Source organism: Octopus bimaculoides, chromosome 23 (assembly GCF_046866305.1).
Source record: "Octopus bimaculoides isolate indiv1 chromosome 23, ASM4686630v1, whole genome shotgun sequence".
Classification (NCBI taxonomy): domain Eukaryota; kingdom Metazoa; phylum Mollusca; class Cephalopoda; order Octopoda; family Octopodidae; genus Octopus; species Octopus bimaculoides.
Window position 1 is genome coordinate 37,209,852 of NC_142950.1, and position 24,914 is coordinate 37,234,765.

The window sequence follows — 24,914 nt, forward strand, 5'->3', positions numbered from 1 at the left end:
ATGGGAGGAAGAGAGCCTGCCGTATGTCGACCCAATAGAGGGACCAGCTATCCGAGTTGATAGTACCAGGGTAGATAAAGCAATTAAGAGTATGAAGACCGGGAAAGCCCCCGGCCCATCAGCAATCACTGCAGAGATGCTCAAATTATCTGGCAGTGTTGGCTATAGCCTAGTCACCCGTATTACGAACCAGGTGATACACGAAGGAGTCATACCCAATGACTGGTGTAGCAGCATCATAGTCAACTGCTACAAAGGTAAAGGTGACGCTTTAGATGCAAATAATTACAGAGGCATCAAGCTGTTAGATCAGGTTATGAAAGTTACAGAGAGGGTCATAGCCCAACTAATTAGGGAGCGAATCAATTTAGATGAGATGCAGTTTGAGTTCGTGCCAGGTAAAAGCACTACTGATGCCTTATTTCTAGTGAGACAGTTGCAGGAGAAATACCTAGCTAAGGATAAACCTCTGTACCTGGCTTTCGTTGACATGGAGAAAGCCTTTGACAGGGTCCCCCGATCCCTTATCTGGTGGTCAATGAGGAAACTTGGGATAGAAGAATGGTTAGTGAGAGCTGTGCGAGCCATGTACAGAGATGCTGCCAGTAAGGTGAGGGTTGGAAATGAGTACAGCAATGAATTCCGGGTAGAGGTAGGGGTCCACCAAGGTTCCGTCCACATCCCCCTATTATTTACCATAGTCCTCCAGGCAATCACAGAGGAGTTCAAGACAGGTTGCCCCTGGGAGCTCCTCTATGCTGATGACCTTGCCCTAATTGCGGAGTCACTATCAGAACTAGAGAAGTTTCAGGTGTGGAAGCAAGGTCTAGAATTGAAGGGCCTTAGAGTCAACCTAGCTAAAACCAAAATCCTAATAAGTAGGAAGGTAGATAAAACACAAACCCCTTCAGGTAGATGGCCCTGCTCAGTATGTAGAAAAGGAGTAGGTAGTAACTCAATAAGATGTACCCGGTGCAAGCTATGGACACATAAGAGGTGCAGCAACATCAAAGGCAGGTTAACCAGGAAGTTAGTTTTTGTTTGTGGCAGATGTTCAGGTGCAATAAAGACTGTAAACAAACAGGAAACAACTTCTATCTCATTCCAGGGTGAAAAACTAGAGGTAGTCGATAGCTTCCGCTATCTGGGCGACCAAGTTAGTAGTGGGGGTGGGTGCGCTGAATGTGTAGCTGCTAGAATAAGAATAGCCTGGGCAAAGTTTAGAGAGCTCTTACCCCTGCTGGTGACAAAGGGACTCTCACTCAGAGTAAAAGGCAGACTGTATGACACATGTGTACGAACAGCCATGCTACATGGCAGTGAAACATGGGCTGTATTATTGTTATTATAGTTTCAGCTTAGAGCAGCGGCCATGCTGATGCACCGCCGTGTTGCTACACTGTTATTACAGGGAACCTCTTGGTGAAGAATATATATATATATATATATATATATATATATATATATATATACATGTGTGTGTGTGTGTGTGTGTGTGTATATATATATATATATATATATATATATATATATATATATATAATAGCAATATAGAAACATACAAGGTGTGAAGATTCAGTATACACCACGTGGCAAAATTATGAGTTGAAAATAAGTGTAAAAAAAAATAAAAAGCGGAAGAGAAATGGCTTCGTTTCATATAGTTTAATATCTTTTTATAAATATATGGATGTCGTGAAATCCAACCGGCTTTCGCTATTTAAATCAGCTTTTCAAGGGACATTGTACAGTAATCGGTTCTCGTGACGGAGGGGTTTCGTCATTCTGGGTGTTTGAAGAATAAGGAGAATGTGGAGTTTAGTGAGTGAACCAAGGGAAGCAACTGGTGGCAAGGGGGACAACTGGCTCCTTAGTAGAATTTTTTTAATCGGTCAAAGTTGTATATTGCGGTGTGGTCTGTACTTTTTTGTATGAACAGGTTTTCCTTGTTCAGGTGTTCTTGTACTGCCCGCTGTCACGAGAACCGATTACTGTACAATGTCCCTTGAAAAGCTAATTTAAATAGCGAAAGCCGGTTGGATTTCACGACATCCACATGTGTATATATTTATAAAAAGATATTAAATTATAATTTCGTGTCTAAAATCTTGTTTCTAAATTCTTGACACAAAGAAAAGATTGTATTACTTTTGTTTAATGACTTTAAAATCTCTTTCTCTTGCTTTACAGGTAGTTTACTGAATCTCACTGGACATGTTCGATGGACTAAGAAAAGTCTAAATGGCAAAATGTCGGCTCAACTGCAGATATCTAACCATTTCAGTCGAAGACGGTTCAATGTGCCGGTTATCTTAAAGAAAAGACCTGATCCATTGACACAACGAAAGCCATGCTGGATGCTGTGGCAGAAATCCTATTCTCAACTGGCTTTTCTATAAAGGACAAATTCAAAATAATCTCACTTCAGGAAATGTCTAGATATTTGCATGAAGTACTTTGAATCGAAGCAAATAGGCAAAGCTAATTCTAGTTTAAGTAAAATTGCAATGAGTAAATATCAATTTTGAATGCATGTTAGCAAAGTGACAAAGGAATAGTTTGGCATCTTGTAATTGTAAGGTATTGGTTCCTGGATATATTGATTTGTTCTGTTGGGACTCTATTTGTACCTTTGATCTGAGGTGAGACATTACTCTATTCAAGCTGAAAGCAGCTTCAACAAAACTACAGGACATCACCCCCTCAAATTGTAAAACATAGTTACATAGTAGTGTGTGTGTGTGTATATACACACACACACACACACACCTGAAATTCATGCAAGTTGATCATGTGCATTTTGAAAGTGGAAATCAAAAATACTAGTTACGCTCTCTCTCTCACAAGATATGAATGAAAGAGTGAAATTTTCTTTCAATATACTAAATCTACTTGTTCCTGAATAATATGTTCACAATGTTTGGTGGACATAGTCAATTTTATGTATCAATAAACAATAAATCTCAGAAAGAAAAAAACATAAAAATTTTTTTTTCTTTATTTCTGACTAAGCAACATGACCCTTATCTTTAACCCTTAAGACACTTAAAACTGCCCTTAGTGAACAAAATTAAAATCCTTCCATTAATATTCCTGTTTCAAACACTTAATAATTCTAATCTTGGTAAAAGGCCAGTAGTTGTGGGAGGCAAAAGGAGCCAATCACATCAATCCTGGTGCCTGACTGATAGTCATTTGAATGACAATCTGTCAAGGTTGTGCCCCAGCATGGCCACAGTCCAATACCAAAACAGGATAAATATAGTCAATGAGTATGATCAAGTATTTCTTGTCATTTGGTTTTAAAAAACCAGTTTCTGAAGAGAGATTTCGTTCAACTGGAATCCAAATATTTCTGAAGAACATTGTCATAAAAAGGAATTGTCAGTGTTTATAATGAGGAAAATGAAAGAGGGAACCAATCGTTTATCCACATTGGTCAGGCTGGGAACATAGAAGACATTTGCCTAAGATGCTGTGCATTGGGACTGAACTGAAAACCACATGATTGCAAAGCAAGCTGACTTCTTTTTTTTTTATACATTAGCTTGGAATGTTCTCTTCTGGGTTCAGGTGATCCTCATTAATTAATGACGCAATGGAACAACCACTGCTTCCTATCAGTTAGGAAAGAAAAGTATCAAACATTTCATAACAGACAGCAGATCTATGTCCATGAAAGGATTTGATGCAGCATTCAATCAGTGTCTTATTCTTATTCTTCATACGACGTGAATGAATTCTCGCCAAGCAGCTTCTAACTTTATTCACAACATTTGCATCTGATATAAATTCCAATGGGGTTATTTGTCTGAAGAATTTCACCTGAAATATTAAAATATTCAATTATAAAGAACAGAAGCAAAAAGGTAAATTTGTTTTGGGATAATGTTAAACAGGGAAGGGTCTGTTGAGGAAAAGTAATTATGTTGCAGTGTATTTATGTGCTGTAACAATCCCATAAAGAAGTGCTGAACTCTCAAAGCGGATGGAACTCGTGGAAGAGGGAGACCCAGAGGGGACAAAATACTGAAGGACGACCTCAGGACACTGAACCTCTCAGACAAGATGACAAAGGGCTGAAATATCTGGTGCCTTGCTGGACTCAAGAAGACTCGTCCTGCACAGCAGACGTGTTAAGCCCCCACCCCCGGTGGAGGAGAGGATTAGCCAGCAAGAGTCCTGTGCCAGTGCCACATTAAAAGCACCCAGCACACACTGTAAAGTGGTTGGTGTTAGGAAGGGCATCGAGCCATAGAGACCATGCCAAATCAGACTGAAGCCTGGTACAGTGCCCCAGCTTGTAAGCTCTGGTCAAACCATCCAACCCATGCTGCTATCTTGCTACAATACAATATTGGTCAAGATGGAATCGAAAGTCAAAGTAGCATCAGTAATTTTCATTTTTTTTCAAAGGTATCTGTTTCAATACATTCATCCCATTTATCAATGTAGTGATCAAACTAAAAAGTGTAAAGGCAACTTACAGCTTCGTCCCTCCAAAGGTTGGCAATGAGAAAATAATGGCCATCTGTCAGAACAAACCTCAACAAAAAGATATATTCCATCAATGGAACGTCTGTAAAACAAAAAAATTGCAGAATTTCTGTTAATTCTGTGAACATTTGATTCTGGTTGTTACATATATGTGTTCAATGAATTTGAATTTCAAAATCTATTGCATACAAATGGATGACAATTTTCTTGTCGTCGTCATCATAATCATTGTCTTAACATTCACTCTTCCATGCTTGCTCAAGGACACAGCATACTGTCCAATCCAGGAATCAAACCCTCAAACTTACGATTGTCCACCCAACACTGTAACCATGCAGTCACATATAATGGAGGATAGAAACAAAATGGAGCCAACAATCTCGGGAAACGGGAAAATCATTTCACCTAAAATACAAATTAACATATTTTCTACTCTTACAAAGAAAGGACAAGAATGGCAAAAGAGAGGAAATAGAAAGGTTTGCTTAATATAACACACACAAGACAAAGTAGGGACAATAAAGAAATATTCAAGCCATTGAGTTTTTAATGACCTTGTTTCCTTATTACTGTTTCCTGTCCTCTCTTTGTCTTCTCGTTTCTCACAAGTCACATGGCTCCTGACCAGCATTGGATAGAATTCTTCAGTGCTAACAATGTTTTGAAAAATCTCCTCATTGATTCTGTTGACATTTTCCACGACTGTACTCCACAGCAGAAGTTTTAAGACCATTCCTTCCGGTTGTTTAAATTACTTGTGGTGGTGCCACATAAAAGGGCCTGTGTGGCAACACAAAAGCACCCAGCACATTGTGTAAAGTGGTTGGCATTTGGAAGGGCATCCAGCTGTGGAAACCATGCCAAATCAGACTGGAACCTGGTCCAGCTCCCCAGCTCTGGTCACACCGTCCAACCCATGCCAGCAAGGACAACAAATGTTAAATGATGATGATGTACCTTCCAATATTTGAGATGACTCACTGGCCTACTATTGAGTTCTTTTCTTTATTCAGCTTCTTTCCGCTTCAATTTGTTGATGTATGAAATGTGATCTGCAGCAACAACCCCGTCTCTGCATGCTTGCCTCCACTTCTTACCGTTCTCAGCTGGGGTTTCCCAATTGTTAGGCTAGATGTTAAATAAAGACATGGTCTTCTTGATGGAGTCACAAAAGTGCTTCTCAGGTGCACTTCATGAGAGATGAGATTCTTCGAATCCAGATCTATTTGGGCGTTTTTGAATCCTTTTCAAAATGTATCCCATCCAGTGGAGTTGATGTTATTTAATGACAGTTAAAAGAGTTCTTCTGGATTGTCCTTGTCAGGACATCATCATTTCAACAGTCATTGCATTTAACATTCAGGGTCAACCCTATTTGAACTTGATGAAACCTTTTAAGGTGATCTTTCTAATTGCATAATACCCAAATCTCACAGTCATAGAATATGGAAGCACAAGCAACATGAGGCACTGAAACTTTTGCTTTGATTTTCAGGCTACGATATTGAAAGACATAGGTTAAGAGGAGCCAAAAGGATTTGTGGGCTTCAGTTCAAAGCAGCAGCAGGTGTACAAGAGATGACAGATGAAACTTCTTTTTGACTGGTTCCCCCATAGACATAATCTGAAGAAATCTTTCCGTTCTGGATAACAGAACAAGAATCTGAGGCTTTTGTACACCATTTCACAATTAATTCTCAGCCTGATCTTTCCGGCTCGTTCTTTGTGCTTAGTAGTCTGGTTCTTGTTTCTGCCAACAGAATGATGTCAATCCCATCCAAACATTTGCCTTGGAAAGGGTGAAAGGTACCACAACAGAAGTACCAATTACACTTTAAAAACAAAAACAAAAAAAAGGTTTTAGCCACATCAACAACAATGTTGAAAGACTGAACAATGTTGAGTAGAAAAGCAGTAAGAGACAGTATCATTCATGTGCAATTATGTTGTTGGAAGGATTATGAGAAATCATAAAGATGAGGATTGATGACAGGAAGAGCATCCTGTCGTAAACCAGCCTCTAAGAATCTCATCTGACCCATATAAGTGGAGACAAATGAGTTTCAAGTGATGTTGCCAATGATTATCAACCATTCGAGCCATGCTAGAACAAAACAATCATCACTTACCATCAGAAATATTCTTTGAGGCACAATAGGGACAACGATAATATTCAACACCATCCTTTATATGAAAAGTCGACGGTTCTAATTTGTAATTATTTATTGGTGTTCTAAAGAGAGAATTAGGATGGAAAAATGGTAATTAGGATGGTAATTATCAGTTGAAAACATAAAATCTGAATGTTATTTTGAAGAAAAAAATATCAATATTTATTGAACATTACATACATTTATTATAAAATGACACTTTAAATGTAAATTTTTTAAGTTACAATGAAAATTTTTAAAAACTTGTTATTACCTTTAAAATTTTTTAAAAATCTGCAAGTTTTAAATGGTTAAAACAAAAATGCAATAAATATCAGTTCTGTATGCAGTTACAAATAATTAAATATTTCTTTCTTTTTACCCCAAAAAAGTCTTCAAAGTCTAATACAAAAATATTTTACCAATTCTTGACTTGATAAAACCTACGTCTTAAAATATTTTAAAGTGAAACCCTATAAAACCAGCGTTTTGGGATTTATCATGAAAATTATTCATTAGGTGGCAATTAGTGAATTAATACTTACGTATAATTACATTCAGGACAAAATAAACTTAAAAAATCTGATACGCTGGTAAGTTTGGGGCAGTAGTCCCAAACTCTGGTCAGAAGACGGAATTTCATGGGAGCAGGGGTGTTAATAATATCACAGATATGAGCGAACTCGACAGATTGATGGCCTTGAATAACTGGAATTAAAATGGAAAACAATTTCACAGAAATTAATTTTTTTAAAAGACAGAAGTAAATAGACATCAGGAAGATTTATGTATTTCTTATCCATTGATTGAAACTGAAGAGATATGTTGAAAATCGATTTTTACACTGTTGATTACATTAATGATTTTGATGCCAAGATACTTGAGACCACCCCTGAGTCTATGATATAAACCTCCTGTTTTAAAATTATTTTAAATTGCCCATCAAATTCCATGCTAATTTATGTTCTAAAACATCTGCATAATAATGCCAAAATTATTTTACTAAATTCTTCTTTATTTTCAAAATTAATTGAAACAAAGAAAAAGTGTTTCAACAGGAAATAAGGAATAAAACTTTACAATTCTTCCACATTCAACATCACATGTTTTCCATGCTGGCATAGGTTGGATGGTTTGACAGAAAGCTGCACCAGGCTCCGATTGTTTGTTTTGAATTGGTTTCTATGGCTGGATGCCCTTCCTAACGCCAACCATTTTACAGAGTGGATTGCATGCTTTTTGTGTGGCACCAACACAGTAGAAGTATCTATTCATATTTTATAAATCAATCTTTAGAGATTATCTCAAAGACTTCATCTCTTCAAGAAATAATCACTGCCTACTTTGAAATAACAACACATATTTAGAAACAAACAAAAACTGGTACAGTTGCTGTGATGTGATGAAGCTCTTCCTCAGAGGAAACTTTAGGTCGTACTTATATTGTTTGTTGGGAAAATTTTTACCATTGAAAACCGACAAATGATTCCCGACTCTTCAAATTCTATAATCAAAAATATTTTTTAACAGTTTAATAGATTTTGTTAAAACAAGTACCTGAGACAACGGAAAAAAGTATTTTAGGTGCAACTTTCACATAATCCTCAAAATTAGACTGGCTATCTGTGAGGATTTCACTTGAAGTGTCATCAGATTCATTTGTCATTTCACTATCTGTTCGTGACACTATCTTGTTGGGAGAACTACACAGACCTACAGACAAAAAGAAAAGAAAATCTTTTAATACATTCTCATTGGTAATTTTTAAATAATTCTTTTGTTTATATCTAATTCATTTTCTTTGTTCATGAATATTTTCATAAAATTAAAAATGTTTTGTTAATCAGACTCATTCTTATTTCAACGACCCTTTGTCTCTCAATTACATCAATAATCTGCATATTACCATTTCCTCTCAAATGTGAGATTCTTTGCTTTAGATTATATTCTACTACACACCTTTTGCCTACAGCAAGAATTTTTTTCAATGCCAAACAGCAGTGAATACAGCCTTTATTACAGTTCAAATAAAATCCAAACATACTTAGACTCATCTAAATATTTTATTTCTTTTCAATATGTTAAACATTATAGGAAGCTTCTAGATCTGATCTACCACTTCAAATATGTGTGTGTGTGTGTGTGTATATATATATATATATATATATATATATGTGGGAGAATGTGCTCTGGCAAGGGCGGTGTGGATGGTGGTGGGTGGATATCCACGCAGGCTAAAGTGGCGAGCCATGAGTTGAGACTGAGTCTCAAAGTCATGGCTGTCGCTACAAAGTCTGCGTAGACGGAGGAATTGGGAATAGGGGATGGAAAGTTTTGTGTGTTAAGGGTGGGAGGAGAAGAAGTTGAGATAGGAGTGTGAGTCTGTGTGTTTATAGTGGATGGAGGTGCTAAGGGCGGAGTGAAGGATGCTGACCAAAATGTCGAGAAAGCGGACAGAGGTGTCAGAGATAGTACAGGAGAAGTGGAGGGCAGGATGGAAAGATTGAACGAAAGAGAGGAACGAGTCAAGATGTTCGCGGGAGAGTGAGGTGGCACCGATACAGTCGTCGATATAACGACCGTATAGTTCGGGAGTAGGACCAGTGAAACTGGAGAATATTTGGGCCTCAACATAACGAACAGGTTCTAGTAGTTGGGGCCCATTCTCGTCCCCATGGCCACTCCCAAGACCTGCTGGTAGATATCTCCCGCGAAAGAGAAGCAGTTGAGAGATAGGACAAGTTCGGCCAGACGAATGAGTGTGGAGGTGTCGGGTTGTGGGTTGGGGCGTTGGTCTAAGAAAAACTTCAGGGCACGCAGCCCCTCGTCGTGGGGGATCACGGTATAGAGGCTCTGAATGTCTAGAGTGAAGAGAAGCTTAGAAGGGCCGGGAGGGAAAGAGAAAGAGTTGAATAGACGAAGCACGTCGTTAGTGTCATGAATGTAGGAAGGGAGAGAAGCCACTGGGGGGGGGGGGGGGCGAGGACACGGTCTAGGTATTTTGAGATAAGCTCGGTGGGGCAGTTGCAGGCGGAGACGATGGGGCGGCCAGGGTTGTTTGGTTCATGGAACTTCGGGAGGAAGTAAATGGTGGGGGTGCATAGGGTGCGAACAATAAGGCTGGAGGCGGTGGCGGGGAGACGGGAGGAGAGGATGAGGTCATGGATAGTGGAGGACACAGTCTGTTGGTAGCTGGGCGTGGGGTCGGAGGGCAGAGGGCGGTAGAATGAGGTATCTCGAAGTTGGCGGAGAGCTTCGGCCTTGTAGAGGTCCGCGCGCCATACCACCACGGCTCCACACTTATCAGCCTGTTTTATGATGTCCGTACGGCGTCGGAGGGATCGAAGGGCCGAGAGTTCGGCTGGGGAGATGTTGAGTCGATAGGGACGCCTGGAAAAGTTAAACCGGTCCACAGCGCGTTGGCAGGCGCCCGCGAAAAGATCAACTGCTTGGAACTGGCCAGGAGCAGGCGTCCACTGGGATGGTCGTCGGCCCAGGTCAGTGAAGCAGTCCTCGTTGGGTGCGGGTGGTGTGTTATGGAAAAGTGCACCCAACCTAACGCGGCGCACAAAGTTGTGGACATCAGCACGGGTTTGAAATTCCTTGCAGGATGGAGTGAGTGGGATGAAAAGCAGACCCCCATTGAGGATGGAGCGCTCAGCCTCAGAGAGAGGAAGATCTGGGGGAATGGTAACGACAGACTGAAGTGGAGAAGGGGTGGGTGGAATAGAAGTAGGAGGGGATGAAGTAGGGTTAGGAGGGGCGGTCGGGATGGTGGAGGGCTGGGAGGGAGGGGGTGGAGTGTGTGTGGGAGAGACAGGGTGGTTGGGTGTGGGTGGGGAAAGCATATCAGGGAGGGAGAAGGGTGGTGGAGGGGTTGGGGTAGTGGCATCGGGTGTGGAGGAATAGAAGAGTGAGTGAAGTTTGCGGAGCTTAGTGTCGGTAAGAAATGCATGAAAGAGATACACACATATTACGGAGATGTACTGGCATAGCAAGTGACCTGATCTGAGATCGTCTACTGAAACAAAAACAATTACAGGATGGAAGGTGTTTATAAGCTATTTAAAAACACAAAAACCGATAGATTCACATCAACATTTAAATCTAATTTGTCAAAATATTTTTATCGCTTTGAGACCGCAACCTGTTCACTGACAAAATTCCGTATGCAGCACAGAATTTTGTCAGTGAACAGGTCATGGTCTCAAAGTGATGAAAATATTTTGACAAGGTCGTACTTATATTGTTTGTTGGGAAAATTTTTACCATTGAAAACCGACAAATGATTCCCGATTCTTCAAATTCTATAATCAAAAATATTTTTTAACAGTTTAATAGATTTTGTTAAAACAATTACCTGTGGCAGTGGATGGAACTATTTCAGGTGCATCTTTCACATAATCCTCTATATCAGCCTCGCTATCTGTGAGGATTTCACTTGAAGTGTCATCAGATTCATTTGTCATTTCACTATCTGTTCGTGACACTATCTTGTTGGGAGAACTACACAGACCTACAGACAAAAAGAAAAGAAAATCTTTTAATACACTCTCATTGGTAATTTCTAAATAATTCTTTTGTTTATATCTAATTTCATTTTCTTTGTTCATGAATATTTTCATAAAATTAAAAATGTTTTGTTAATCAGACTCATTCTTATTTCAACGACCCTTTGTCTCTCAATTACATCAATAATCTGCATATTACCATTTCCTCTCAAATGTGAGATTCTTTGCTTTAGATTATATTCTACTACACACCTTTTGCCTACAGCAAGAATTTTTTTCAATGCCAAACAGCAGTGAATACAGCCTTTATTACAGTTCAAATAAGATCCAAACATACTTAGACTCATCTAAATATTTTATTTCTTTTCAATATGTTAAACATTATAGGAAGCTTCTAGATCTGATCTACCACTTCAAATATGTGTGTGTGTGTGTGTGTGTGTGTGTGTGTATATATATATATGGGAGAATGTGCTCTGGCAAGGGCGGTGTGGATGGTGGTGGGTGGATATCCACGCAGGCTAAAGTGGCGAGCCATGAGTTGAGACTGAGTCTCAAAGTCATGGCTGTCGCTACAAAGTCTGCGTAGACGGAGGAATTGGGAATAGGGGATGGAAAGTTTTGTGTGTTTAAGGTGGGAGGAGAAGAAGTTGAGATAGGAGTGTGAGTCTGTGTGTTTATAGTGGATGGAGGTGCTAAGGGCGGAGTGAAGGATGCTGACCAAAATGTCGAGAAAGCGGACAGAGGTGTCAGAGATAGTACAGGAGAAGTGGAGGGCAGGATGGAAAGATTGAACGAAAGAGAGGAACGAGTCAAGATGTTCGCAGGAGAGTGAGGTGGCACCGATACAGTCGTCGATATAACGACCGTATAGTTCGGGAGTAGGACCAGTGAAACTGGAGAATATTTGGGCCTCAACATAACGAACAGGTTCTCGTAGTTGGGGCCCATTCTCGTCCCCATGGCCACTCCCAAGACGTGCTGGTAGATATCTCCCGCGAAAGAGAAGCAGTTGAGAGATAGGACAAGTTCGGCCAGACGAATGAGTGTGGAGGTGTCGGGTTGTGGGTTGGGGCGTTGGTCTAAGAAAAACTTCAGGGCACGCAGCCCCTCGTCGTGGGGGATCACGGTATAGAGGCTCTGAATGTCTAGAGTGAAGAGAAGCTTAGAAGGGCCGGGAGGGAAAGAGAAAGAGTTGAATAGACGAAGCACGTCGTTAGTGTCATGAATGTAGGAAGGGAGAGAAGCCACTAGGGGGGTGGGGGGCGAGGACACGGTCTAGGTATTTTGAGATAAGCTCGGTGGGGCAGTTGCAGGCGGAGACGATGGGGCGGCCAGGGTTGTTTGGTTCATGGAACTTCGGGAGGAAGTAAATGGTGGGGGTGCATAGGGTGCGAACAATAAGGCTGGAGGCGGTGGCGGGGAGACGGGAGGAGAGGATGAGGTCATGGATAGTGGAGGACACAGTCTGTTGGTAGCTGGGCGTGGGGTCGGAGGGCAGAGGGCGGTAGAATGAGGTATCTCGAAGTTGGCGGAGAGCTTCGGCCTTGTAGAGGTCCGCGCGCCATACCACCACGGCTCCACACTTATCAGCCGGTTTTATGATGTCCGTGCGGCGTCGGAGGGATCGAAGGGCCGAGAGTTCGGCTGGGGAGATGTTGAGTCGATAGGGACGCCTGGAAAAGTTAAACCGGTCCACAGCGCGTTGGCAGGCGCCCGCGAAAAGATCAACTGCTTGGAACTGGCCAGGAGCAGGCGTCCACTGGGATGGTCGTCGGCCCAGGTCAGTGAAGCAGTCCTCATTGGGTGCGGGTGGTGTGTTATGGAAAAGCGCACCCAACCTAACGCGGCGCACAAAGTTGTGGACATCAGCACGGGTTTGAAATTCCTTGCAGGATGGAGTGAGTGGGATGAAGAGCAGACCCCCATTGAGGATGGAGCGCTCAGCCTCAGAGAGAGGAAGATCTGGGGGAATGGTAACGACAGACTGAAGTGGAGAAGGGGTGGGTGGAATAGAAGTAGGAGGGGATGAAGTAGGGTTAGGAGGGGCGGTCGGGATGGTGGAGGGCTGGGAGGGAGGGGGTGGAGTGTGTGTGGGAGAGACAGGGTGGTTGGGTGTGGGTGGGGAAAGCATATCAGCGAGGGAGAAGGGTGGTGGAGGGGTTGGGGTAGTGGCATCGGGTGTGGAGGAATAGAAGAGTGAGTGAAGTTTGCGGAGCTTAGTGTCGGTAAGAAATGCATGAAAGAGATACACACATATTACGGAGATGTACTGGCATAGCAAGTGACCTGATCTGAGATCGTCTACTGAAACAAAAACAATTACAGGATGGAAGGTGTTTATAAGCTATTTAAAAACACAAAAACCGATAGATTCACTTCAACATTTAAATCTAATTTGTCAAAATATTTTTGTCGCTTTGAGACCGCAACCTGTTCACTGACAAAATTCCGTATGCAGCACAGAATTTTGTCAGTGAACAGGTCATGGTCTCAAAGTGATGAAAATATTTTGACAAGGTCGTACTTATATTGTTTGTTGGGAAAATTTTTACCATTGAAAACCGACAAATGATTCCCGACTCTTCAAATTCTATAATCAAAATTATTTTTTAACAGTTTAATAGATTTTGTTAAAACAATTACCTGTGGCAGTGGATGGAACTATTTCAGGTGCATCTTTCACATAATCCTCTATATCAGCCTCGCTATCTGTGAGGATTTCACTTGAAGTGTCATCAGATTCATTTGTCATTTCACTATCTGTTCGTGACACTATCTTGTTGGGAGAACTACACAGACCTACAGACAAAAAGAAAAGAAAATCTTTTAATACACTCTCATTGGTAATTTCTAAATAATTCCTTTGTTTATATCTAATTTCATTTTCTTTGTTCATGAATATTTTCATAAAATTAAAAATGTTTTGTTAATCAGACTCATTCTTATTTCAACGACCCTTTGTCTCTCAATTACATCAATAATCTGCATATTACCATTTCCTCTCAAATGTGAGATTCTTTGCTTTAGATTATATTCTATTACACACCTTTTGCCTACAGCAAGAATTTTTCTCAATGGCAAACAGCAGTGAATACAGCCTTTATTACAGTTCAAATAAAATCCAAACATACTTAGACTCATCTAAATATTCCATTTCTTTTCAATGTGTTAAACATTTATTATAGGAAGCTTCTAGAACTGATTTACCACTTCAAATATGTGTGTATGTGTGTGTATGTATATATATATATCTATTACGAAGATGTACTGGCATAGCAAGTGACCTGATCTGAGATCGTTTGCTGAAACAAAAACAATTACAGGATGGAAGGTGTTTATAAACTATTTAAAAACACAAAAACCGATAGATTCACTTCAACATTTAAATCTAATTTGTCAAAATATTTTTGTCGCTTTGAGACCGCAACCTGTTCACTGACAAAATTCCGTATGCAGCACAGAATTTTGTCAGTGAACAGGTCATGGTCTCAAAGTGATGAAAATATTTTGACAAGGTCGTACTTATATTGTTTGTTGGGAAAATTTTTACCATTGAAAACTGACAAATGATTCCCGACTCTTCAAATTCTATAATCAAAAATATTTTTCAACAGTTTAATAGATTTTGTTAAAACAATTACCTGTGGCAGTGGATAAAACTATTTCAGGTGCATCTTTCACATAATCCTCTATATCAGCCTCGCTATCTGTGAGGATTTCACTTGAAGTGTCATCAGATTCATTTGTCATTTCACTATCTGTTCGTGACACTATCTTGTTGGGAGAACTACACAGACCTACAGACAAAAAGAAAAGAAAATCTTTTAATACACTCTCATTGGTAATTTCTAAATAATTCTTTTGTTTATATCTAATTTCATTTTCTTTGTTCATGAATATTTTCATAAAATTAAAAATGTTTTGTTAATCAGACTCATTCTTATTTCAACGACCCTTTGTCTCTCAATTACATCAATAATCTGCATATTACCATTTCCTCTCAAATGTGAGATTCTTTGCTTTAGATTATATTCTATTACACACCTTTTGCCTACAGCAAGAATTTTTCTCAATGGCAAATAGCAGTGAATACAGCCTTTATTACAGTTCAAATAAAATCCAAACATACTTAGACTCATCTAAATATTCCATTTCTTTTCAATGTGTTAAACATTTATTATAGGAAGCTTCTAGAACTGATTTACCACTTCAAATATGTGTGTATGTGTGTGTATGTATATATATATATATATATATTACGAAGATGTACTGGCATAGCAAGTGACCTGATCTGAGATCGTTTGCTGAAACAAAAACAATTACAGGATGGAAGGTGTTTATAAACTATTTAAAAACACAAAAACCGATAGATTCACTTCAACATTTAAATCTAATTTGTCAAAATATTTTTGTCGCTTTGAGACCGCAACCTGTTCACTGACAAAATTCCGTATGCAGCACAGAATTTTGTCAGTGAACAGGTCATGGTCTCAAAGTGATGAAAATATTTTGACAAGGTCGTACTTATATTGTTTGTTGGGAAAATTTTTACCATTGAAAACTGACAAATGATTCCCGACTCTTCAAATTCTATAATCAAAAATATTTTTCAACAGTTTAATAGATTTTGTTAAAACAATTACCTGTGGCAGTGGATAAAACTATTTCAGGTGCATCTTTCACATAATCCTCTATATCAGCCTCGCTATCTGTGAGGATTTCACTTGAAGTGTCATCAGATTCATTTGTCATTTCACTATCTGTTCGTGACACTATCTTGTTGGGAGAACTACACAGACCTACAGACAAAAAGAAAAGAAAATCTTTTAATACACTCTCATTGGTAATTTCTAAATAATTCTTTTGTTTATATCTAATTTCATTTTCTTTGTTCATGAATATTTTCATAAAATTAAAAATGTTTTGTTAATCAGACTCATTCTTATTTCAACGACCCTTTGTCTCTCAATTACATCAATAATTCGCATATTACCATTTCCTCTCAAATGTGAGATTCTTTGCTTTAGATTATATTCTACTACACACCTTTTGCCTACAGCAAGAATTTTTCTCAATGGCAAACAGCAGTGAATACAGCCTTTATTACAGTTCAAAATTCCATATGCAGTACAGAATTTTGTCAGTGAACAGGTCATGGTCTCAAAGTGATGAAAATATTTTGACAAATTAAATTGAAATGTTTTTGTGTGTTCTTAAATGGCTTTTAAACACCTTCCATCCTGCATTTGTTTATATATCATCACCATCGTTTAACGTCCGCCTTCCATGCTATTTATTAAGACATAAATGTCTGACCAGACTCCTTGTTGCTGACTCCAAATTTTTTCATTGTCTGGGGAAAGTCATATATATATGCATATATATATATATATATATATATATATATATATATATATATATATATATATGCATATATATATATATGCATATATACATATATATGCATATATACATACATATATACATATATATGTTTATATACATGCATATATGGGTACAGGATGTCAAAAAAATGCGAACATATAGAAACAAGAACATGGAAAACAAACTTTTTTTCGCACAACGAAAAAAATAATAGAGAAACAAGACAGGCAACATAAAGAACAATCCCTTCATCAGTTGTCCCCTGTTCTATCTACTCCGCGTTTCGAACAGTCGTTCCCGCATAGCAAATTAAATACAATTTGGGATTTGCAGAGGGTTAAAGTGGTAACAAAAAGAGGACAATGAGAACAAAACAGTAAAAACAAACGGTGAGGGCTGTTAAGCCATAATGAGGTGAGGTGGTGAACGCTGGAGAAACAAGCTTTGACAAGAGACAGGCAAAAGTGTTATATATATATATATATATATATATATATATATATATACATACACACAGGTAAATTATCAGTATCAATATCCTAAATGCAATAAATTCTTACCTGTTTCAACTGGTTTCCTTTTAACACTCTTTGAAGGAGAACTCTCAGCACTTCGTTTAACACTTGTGCGAGTTGTTTCCACCTCCTTAGCAGCTCTTCTTAATTGCTCTAATTTCATTTTGAGATCTTCTATTTCTGGATCTGTTTCAGAAAGTATTTTTATACCTCGACCATAAGATGTTCCTCCATGGAGAACAAGCTCCAATTCTTCAGAATATGTTGCATTAAATATGTCCGGAATTTTATGCCTTGGGCAATGAAGATTTAATAATTTTACAAACATTCCTGGCTGTAATTAGAAAATAATCAGTTTATCAAAATCCTAATTCAGGTTTAAAAATGAGGTAAAAAAAAATTCTCTTCACTAGTTTTATTTAATCTACTGTTTATCATCATCCTCACTGAATGTCCATTTTCCATGTTGGCATGGGTTGGACATTTTGACAGGATCCAACAAACCACAGAGCTGCATCAGGTCCCCAATACTTTTCTTTTTTTCATAAGTTAGACAAAGTTCTTAAAAGTTTACTTCCCAACCAAATGGCTTGGGGTTCAGCCCCATTGCACAGCACCTTCAACAAGTGTCTTCTACTAAAGCCCTGGGCCAACCAAAGTCTTCAGAGAATTTAGTAGACTGAAACTGAAAAAAACCCATTGTGTGTGTGTGTGTGTGTGTGTCCCTTTGTCTTGACATCACAGGAGTCGTAAACAAGCATCATCATCATTATTCTATAAGTGACACTATGTTTCCAATCATCCATGGAAAAAAGTGCAACCAATGTGAAATATTACATTGGTTGGAAACAGGTGAGTGTTAGCGACAAGGGCATCTGCCCATAGACACTCTGCTTGAATAAATTTTGTCAGACCCATGGAAAATCATGGAAGAAAGGACAGTAAAACAATGATAATGATGATGATGCTGAGTTAAAGGAGGAGGAGCATTCCTAAGATCTTTGCAGGACCCCAAAAATGGAGAGATTCATTGAGTGTGAGTTTGAACATTTGCAAATGGATGTCTGCAGGTAAAATAAGAGGAGATGGGAAATTCATTTGGAAAATAGATGCTCATCAGAGTGTGAAAATAAGTAAGCAACACCTACTTAGGCATAAGGCTAACGAGGCTTTTTAGGACATAATGAGAGCAACCTTTCTATTGGGTAGCAGCTACATTGAAGTGAATCTGACAGGATTGCAACATAGGCACAGGTGTGGCCATGTGGCTGAGAAGTCTGTTTCCCAACCACATGGCTTCAGGGTCAGTCTCCTTGTGCAGCACCTTGAACAAATATCTTCTACTGTAGCTCCAGGCCAACTAATGCCTCGCAAGTGAATTTGATAGATGGAAACTGTGTGGAAGCCCATTGTGTGAGTGTGTTTATTCCCCACCACCACCACCTAACGATGACTGTTAATTTGATTACATCTCCATAACTTAATGGCTTGGAATAAGATACTGATAGAATGAGTACCAGATTTAAAAATAAAGTACTAGGGTCAATCTAAACCCTTTCAAAGCAGTGCTCCAGTATGGCCAGTCAAATGACTGAAACAAGATAAAAAATAAAAAGATAAACCATCCTTAATCTGTGTAATTAACACTTCATCTAAGAGGCTATTTTTATAGACTTTCCATTAATACTTTTACTTGCTCTCACTATTAATTATATTACTCTATATTAATTTAATTAACAAGATGACTGAATTATTAGCACACTGGACAAAACAGTTCACTGCATTTTGTCTGTCTTTGCTACATTCTGAGTTCAAATTCCACTGAGGCCAACTTTGTCTTTCATCCTTTCAGAATCTATGAAATAAGTACCAGTTAACCACTGGGGTTGATGTAACTGACCCCTTTCCACAAAATTTCAAGCCTTCTGCCTATAATAGAAAAGATATATCAATTTAATTAACAACACAGTATTAATGAGAAAACAAACCTTTATGGTTGAAGCTTTTTCACAATGATCATCAAAGACACAGACATCAACCAACCAATCTTTGGCGACTTTCCTTAGTTCCATGTCAGTGTGCAAAATCATATTCCTCTCGTTTACTTCAACAGCATAGAGAGGACTGAAAAATAGAAAAAAAAACAGATTTCCGAGTTTAAAAAATCCTTTGAACTATAAACACTAGAGAAATATTTGACAAATTAACATGAAATCAATTTTAAGAATGAACATTCATAGAAGACTGGTGCAGGCTTCTGTGAAACTGTCCAACCCATGCCAGCATGGAAAGCGGATGTTAAACAACAATGATGATGATGATGAACACTAGAGAAACATTGCTTCTTTCCTGAACCTTAATCTATTTAAATAGAATAATGGATTTATAGATAATCCCTTACTTGTAAAACAGGTAAAGGCTGACAGCAACAAGACCATCCAGATTTAAAGAGTTTGCCTCAGTTAACTCCTACCTCAGCCATGCTGACAGAAAAAGACATTAAACAAAACAAATGTAAGGGCAGCAGCAGTGTTGTCGTCGTCGTCATCATCTTCATCATTTTAGCATCTTTTCCTTTGTTGCATGGATCAGACAAAACTACACTGGGGGCAGACTTTTCTATGGTTGGACACTTTTCCTGATGTCAATGCTCACCGGTTTCTGAACAAGGTAATAATAATCTCCCAATCTATTAAAGAGCACACAGTCTGGACATCATTCCACAGTGAGCCAGAAGCAAGTGCCACTTTTAGTAAGAGTCTTTTACCAACAATCCACCAAACTCCTAAACATATAATTCCAAAACAAGCTTCTTGACCACACAGCTAAGCCAATGCCTATCCTGAATGCCATTCTACCTTTTTTTCAAAATATTATTAGTCATGTGTTCCGTTTTTCACTTTGCTTTTCAAGTTTTAAAAATTACCAAAACTCTAATTTGTGGAAACATAGGCTCTTGATGAACCCTGATCAACTGAATTGTCGACAAAGAAATAATATGCTTATTTGGGGTCACAAGTTGTTCTCTTAATTTGTATTGATAATCTATGAGAAACGGTTCCAACTGTGAATTGAAATCCTAAGTTACAGACTCATTCCACATCACCTTTATTACAAGAGTTTTTACTTTATTTTCCCCCTTGAACCCTAGGACTGACTCCTAAGGCCAGTTCCCATGGTGAATAAGTGACTGATATCACAGCATTCTTCTTGAAGAGGACATGCCAGTCCATCACTTTGAGAGGAGGCAGTAAGTCAATTACAACAACCTCGGTGTATGACTGGTACTCGATTTCATTGACCTCCCCCTTCCTTCCCCCAAAAGAATAATAGGAAAAGTCAACCTATGCGGGATTTGAACTCAGAATGTAAAGAAGTGGAAAAAAATGCCACAAAGCATTTTGTCTGACATGATAACGACTCTGGCAGCTCCCTGCCTTCTTACGATATGAGGAAGACGACATCTCAGATTGAATACAGTGAAAAAAGGGGAAAAAAAAAAAAAAAAGTTGCTTTACTCACCAAGAAGGATGGTTGCCATCCCAGACTTGAAGTAAATAGCAAACGTTGAGATCGACAGCCGAGACAGCCACAACCTAAAGTAGTTTCAAGACCACAATTAATATTCCACTAAAAACAATAATTAATAAAAATTAACTGAATAAATTCAATTCTACCTCAATGCAATTCTAAAGACTTACAGCCAAGTTCATTGTCTTTCTAGGATTCCATACACCACAGTGAAGTTATGATGTTATATTTTTCTGATAACCATTGACTTACTACCCACCCGTTCTGCTTCTCTTATACTCTTTTACTTGTTTCAGTCATTTCAACTGAGGTAACCATGTACTACCTCACTACTTCAGTCCTTTCCAACTGAGGTAACCATGTACTGCTTCACTACTTCAGTCCTTTCCAACTGAGGTAACCATGGACTACTTCACTACTTCAGTCCTTTCCAACTGAGGTAACCATGTACCTCCTCCACAGCAAGATAACTGTTCCAGTTCCTTCCATCACATTGTACAAAACCACCTCCTTCTACACTACTTCCTCTCTCCCCACCTCAGTTAACTTATAAGTCACTTGGTGACCTCTGTCAGTGTTGGTGCCATGTAAAGAGTACCCACTCCACTCTGTAAAGCTGTTGGCATTGGGAAAGGCATCCAACTGTAAAAACTATGCCAAAACAGTGGAGTTTGATGCAGTTCAATGGCTCGTCAGATCCCATTAAGTCATCCGACCCATGCCAGCATGGAAAACAGACGTTAATAGTTTATGGGATGACTCCTCACTGTTTATAAAGTGCTTAAGAAGGACAGGTTCCAGTTGTGGACAAACTTCCATCCTCTTCAGTTTATTAAATTGAGGACAACTGCATAAAGAAGTGCAGATCACTGAAAGTGGATGGTACCGGCGGAAGAGGGAGGCCCAGGAAGACGTGGGATGGAGTGGTAAGGCCTGATCTCAGGATGTTGGGCCTCACAGAGGAAATGGCAGTGGACCAGGATGCCTGGCAATATGAACTTCTCCAGAAGACCCACCCACATTAACGAAACTGAGTTCTAGAAGGTCTGTGTGTCCCACCCACACTTTACTACAGCAAACCAAACTACATCTCTTCTCTTCCTCACATTCCTGCTTCATGCACTATGCTTATCTCCCACCCACCCCAATCCTGTCCTCTTGGCCCTGTCCCACTGTATCATTGCTCTCCGCTAACCCCCGACCTATGTATTCCACCCTCACACCCTGTCTCACAGCTATCTGCTGGCCCCTGACCTGTGTGTTCCCCCCAAATCTATATATACCCAAGTTTTCGCCCCTCCCCAACACTCTTTAATCACGATTCCTTCACAATACCCTGTCACTTATATTATGGCATTTGAACCTCAAGGGTATGCCCTGGCACTTGCCACCATCTATACATCTCTCTCTCTTCCTTTACTCAACCATCCCATTTATATTCTCATCCCTGTCCTTTGTCAGTATGACTGGCACTCTGCAACCCTCTCCACCCTGCTGTCTCCTCTCTCTCTCTCTCTCTCCTTCTCCTGCATTTCCATTAGGTTGGGTAACCGTGTATTTTCTTTGTGGTAGCACACCTGTTTCTCTCTTCATTCCTCATCTCTCTCTCTCTCTCCCCGGCTGAATAACCTTGTACTTCCTCTACAGCAAGACACCTGTTTCTGTCTCTCTGTCTCACCTTTCATCATCCAACACAAGATCCAATGCCCCCTCCCCTCTTGAAAGTCTCTTTTTTTTTTTGTCTTGCAAGTACTGTCAATGCAGGTGCTACTTAAAAAGCATCTGGTCCACACTGTAAAGTGGTTGGTGTTCAGAAATGCATCCAGGTGTAATAACCTTGCCAAAATTGACCTTGCCTGTGCTTGTGCCACGTAAAAAGCACTGAGTCCTCTCTGCTGAGTGGTTGGTGTTAGGAAGGGCATCCAGCTATAAAAATCCTGCAAAAACAGTCACAGAAGTCTAGTGCAGGTTTCTGCCTGGCCAACTCCTGTCAAACCATCCAACCTAAGCCAGCACAGAAGGCGGACGTTAAACAATGATGATGATGAAAAGAACAAAAATATGTGTGAGAGCCATATACAACCATGTATAGGGGTTGTCAGTAAGGAGAGAATTCGTGATAGATTTAATGTGCAAGTACAAGTTCACCAGGGCTCAGTTCTCAGTCCCTTCTTATTCATTGTAAGTCCTTCAGGCCATAGCAGAAGAGTTTAAAACTATTTGCCCATGGGAACAGCTTTAGGTTGTAGAAACCATGCCAAACACCAGACAACAGGAGCATGATACAGCTTTAGACCCGTCAGGTCCTATCAGCATGAAAAATAGACATTAAATGATGATGATGATGATGATGACTTCAAACTTTCAGTTACATTGATTGAGTCGAACAGAATTCCATGTTTAACAAGTGAAAAAAAAAAAATCACCTTTTGTTGAAAAATTGTATTAAATTCCAGAAAAAAAAAAACAACTCAAAATGAACAGATCAACTTACTTGGCAGAGGAAATCAAAATATATTCCTTCTCTGAGTTGCTGAAGATTTTTTACCAAATCTTGGCTCCTAAGTTCTTGATTTTGCAGTTTCACACAAAACAAGCTTTTAATCTACAAAAGACAAAAACAAACAGTATTTTACTCAAATAGAAGCAGACCCCTAATTTTTCTTATATGTCGTTTACACTTAAAGATCTCCTAATAGAGATATTTTTCCACTTAAAGTTCCCTTTCTCAACCCAGCTTCAAGGATCACAATTCAACAGTAGAGATTTGGTATTGAACAAGTTCTGTGACTACAATCTCCAAATTAGTGTTGTAGATTGTAGTCTTCTTCAATGTAGGAGAACAACGGGTTTATAGAACTGTGTTACTCCAAGAAGAGGTCAAAGAATTCCCTTTTCAAATGATGCTAGGAGAGAAAAAGAGGAAAGCTGAGGAAGTCAGTGTATGAGAAAGATTACCAAAATCCTTGCAACACTGGATTTCGTATGATGAGTAAATAGAATTCATAATAATAATGATGCTTAAGGAAAAAGTATTGGAAACAAATGGCAGGTGGTAGCAAACTTAAGTTTCAGAAAAACTTGGGATGAAATAACTGGAACATGCTCGATGATGGGGTTGAAAAGAAAACATAACTCCCCCTCCATTCTTTTTCAACTCTACAGCAAGACATCTACCCCTGTCCTTCGATACCCCTAATCTTTCATCAACTGGCACAAAGCCACCACTGCTGTCACTACTACTCCCTCTTCCCAGTTGATGGGGTTTTTGCATTTGCAAGTTACTTGGTGACCCTGTCAGTGCTGGTGACACAGAAAAAGCACCATGTACACTCTGCAAAGTGGTTGGCATTAGGAAGAGCATCCAGCTGTAGAAACCATGCTGAAACAGATGACTGGTATGGCTCTTGGCCTTGCCAGCTCTGGTCAAATCAACTAACCCATGCCAGCAAGGAAAACAGATATATGATGATAAAGAGAATATTCAATCACATTTATCCCAAACCAATCCTCCCAATATGGAAAGATATGCATGTGAAATTCTTCTTCTTGGTAGTAGTGATATGACAACTTAGGTTGAAACATCCCTAAAATAATCTCTTAAATAAAAGCAAAACTCATGAGAATAATGTTTAGCACAGTAATGTTCTTACCTTCTGCCTGTCAAAATCTGTGAAAGTGTAATTCGTGCTGGAAGTTTTAGGAACTAAGCAGCCATCTCTCTGGTTATCAACAACTAACCAGGAGAAGCCAGCTCCATTCCTTCCTTGCAATTCCCTGTTATGGACATTAACCTAGAAACATAAACCATAATTTAGACAATCTGTTAAAGAACAAGTCACATTTATAATTTCAGTGTTGTAAAGGAGATGACATTTTCAGTTTCTATATCCATAACTAAAACGTGTGTGTGTGTGTGTGTGATCTTTCTTCTTTGGCATTCCATCAGGTACAACAATGAGTATTCCAGTTTATTTGATCAATGGAACAGCTTGCTGGTGGCATTAATGTACATGTGACAGAGCAGTCCACAGACACATGTAGCCTTAACATAGTTCTTGGAGAGATGCAGCATGACACAGAATGTAATAAAGCTAGCCTTTTCAATTCTATGTACAGCTCATTTTTGTCAGATGAGTGGAGATAAATTTCGTAAAACATGTGTATCTAGTGATAAATCTAGCAAAAGCTTCAAGACACTTTCAATGACTGTTAACCAGTTCATTTTGACAATTCTGAGAGTAAGTGCCATCCATCAGGAATCAGATTCTCTTCTTTGGTCAATTCTAATGTGCTGCAGGTTATCAAAGTAGTGTAGCCTC

The 24,914-nt window shown here is 39.2% G+C and overlaps 2 protein-coding genes across 7 annotated transcripts in view; one reads left to right on the plus strand and one right to left on the minus strand.

Moving 5' to 3' along the window:
- The window catches only part of LOC106873966 (inter-alpha-trypsin inhibitor heavy chain H3), a 27,859-nt gene extending 24,873 nt beyond the window's left edge, over positions 1-2,986 (plus strand). For all 3 annotated transcript variants that reach the window (XM_089340285.1, XM_089340287.1, XM_089340288.1), the window contains exon 12: positions 2,191-2,986. In XM_089340285.1, coding sequence (XP_089196411.1) covers positions 2,191-2,399 — 209 coding nt within the window. In that variant the 3' untranslated portion in view covers positions 2,400-2,986. The remainder of the gene's footprint in view (positions 1-2,190) is intronic.
- Positions 2,971-24,914, minus strand: part of LOC106876530 (uncharacterized) — a 28,861-nt gene continuing 6,917 nt past the window's right edge. For all 4 annotated transcript variants that reach the window (XM_089340291.1, XM_089340292.1, XM_089340289.1 and 1 more), the window contains exons 5-18: positions 24,246-24,386; positions 23,087-23,197; positions 20,584-20,657; positions 19,050-19,185; positions 17,107-17,395; positions 15,805-15,960; positions 14,803-14,958; positions 13,805-13,960; positions 11,008-11,163; positions 8,205-8,360; positions 7,193-7,355; positions 6,627-6,730; positions 4,488-4,579; positions 2,971-3,825 (exon numbers count right to left, since the gene is read on the minus strand). In XM_089340291.1, the coding sequence (XP_089196417.1) occupies positions 3,625-3,825; positions 4,488-4,579; positions 6,627-6,730; positions 7,193-7,355; positions 8,205-8,360; positions 11,008-11,163; positions 13,805-13,960; positions 14,803-14,958; positions 15,805-15,960; positions 17,107-17,395; positions 19,050-19,185; positions 20,584-20,657; positions 23,087-23,197; positions 24,246-24,386 (2,091 nt within the window). In that variant the 3' untranslated portion in view covers positions 2,971-3,624. The remainder of the gene's footprint in view (positions 3,826-4,487; positions 4,580-6,626; positions 6,731-7,192; positions 7,356-8,204; positions 8,361-11,007; positions 11,164-13,804; positions 13,961-14,802; positions 14,959-15,804; positions 15,961-17,106; positions 17,396-19,049; positions 19,186-20,583; positions 20,658-23,086; positions 23,198-24,245; positions 24,387-24,914) is intronic.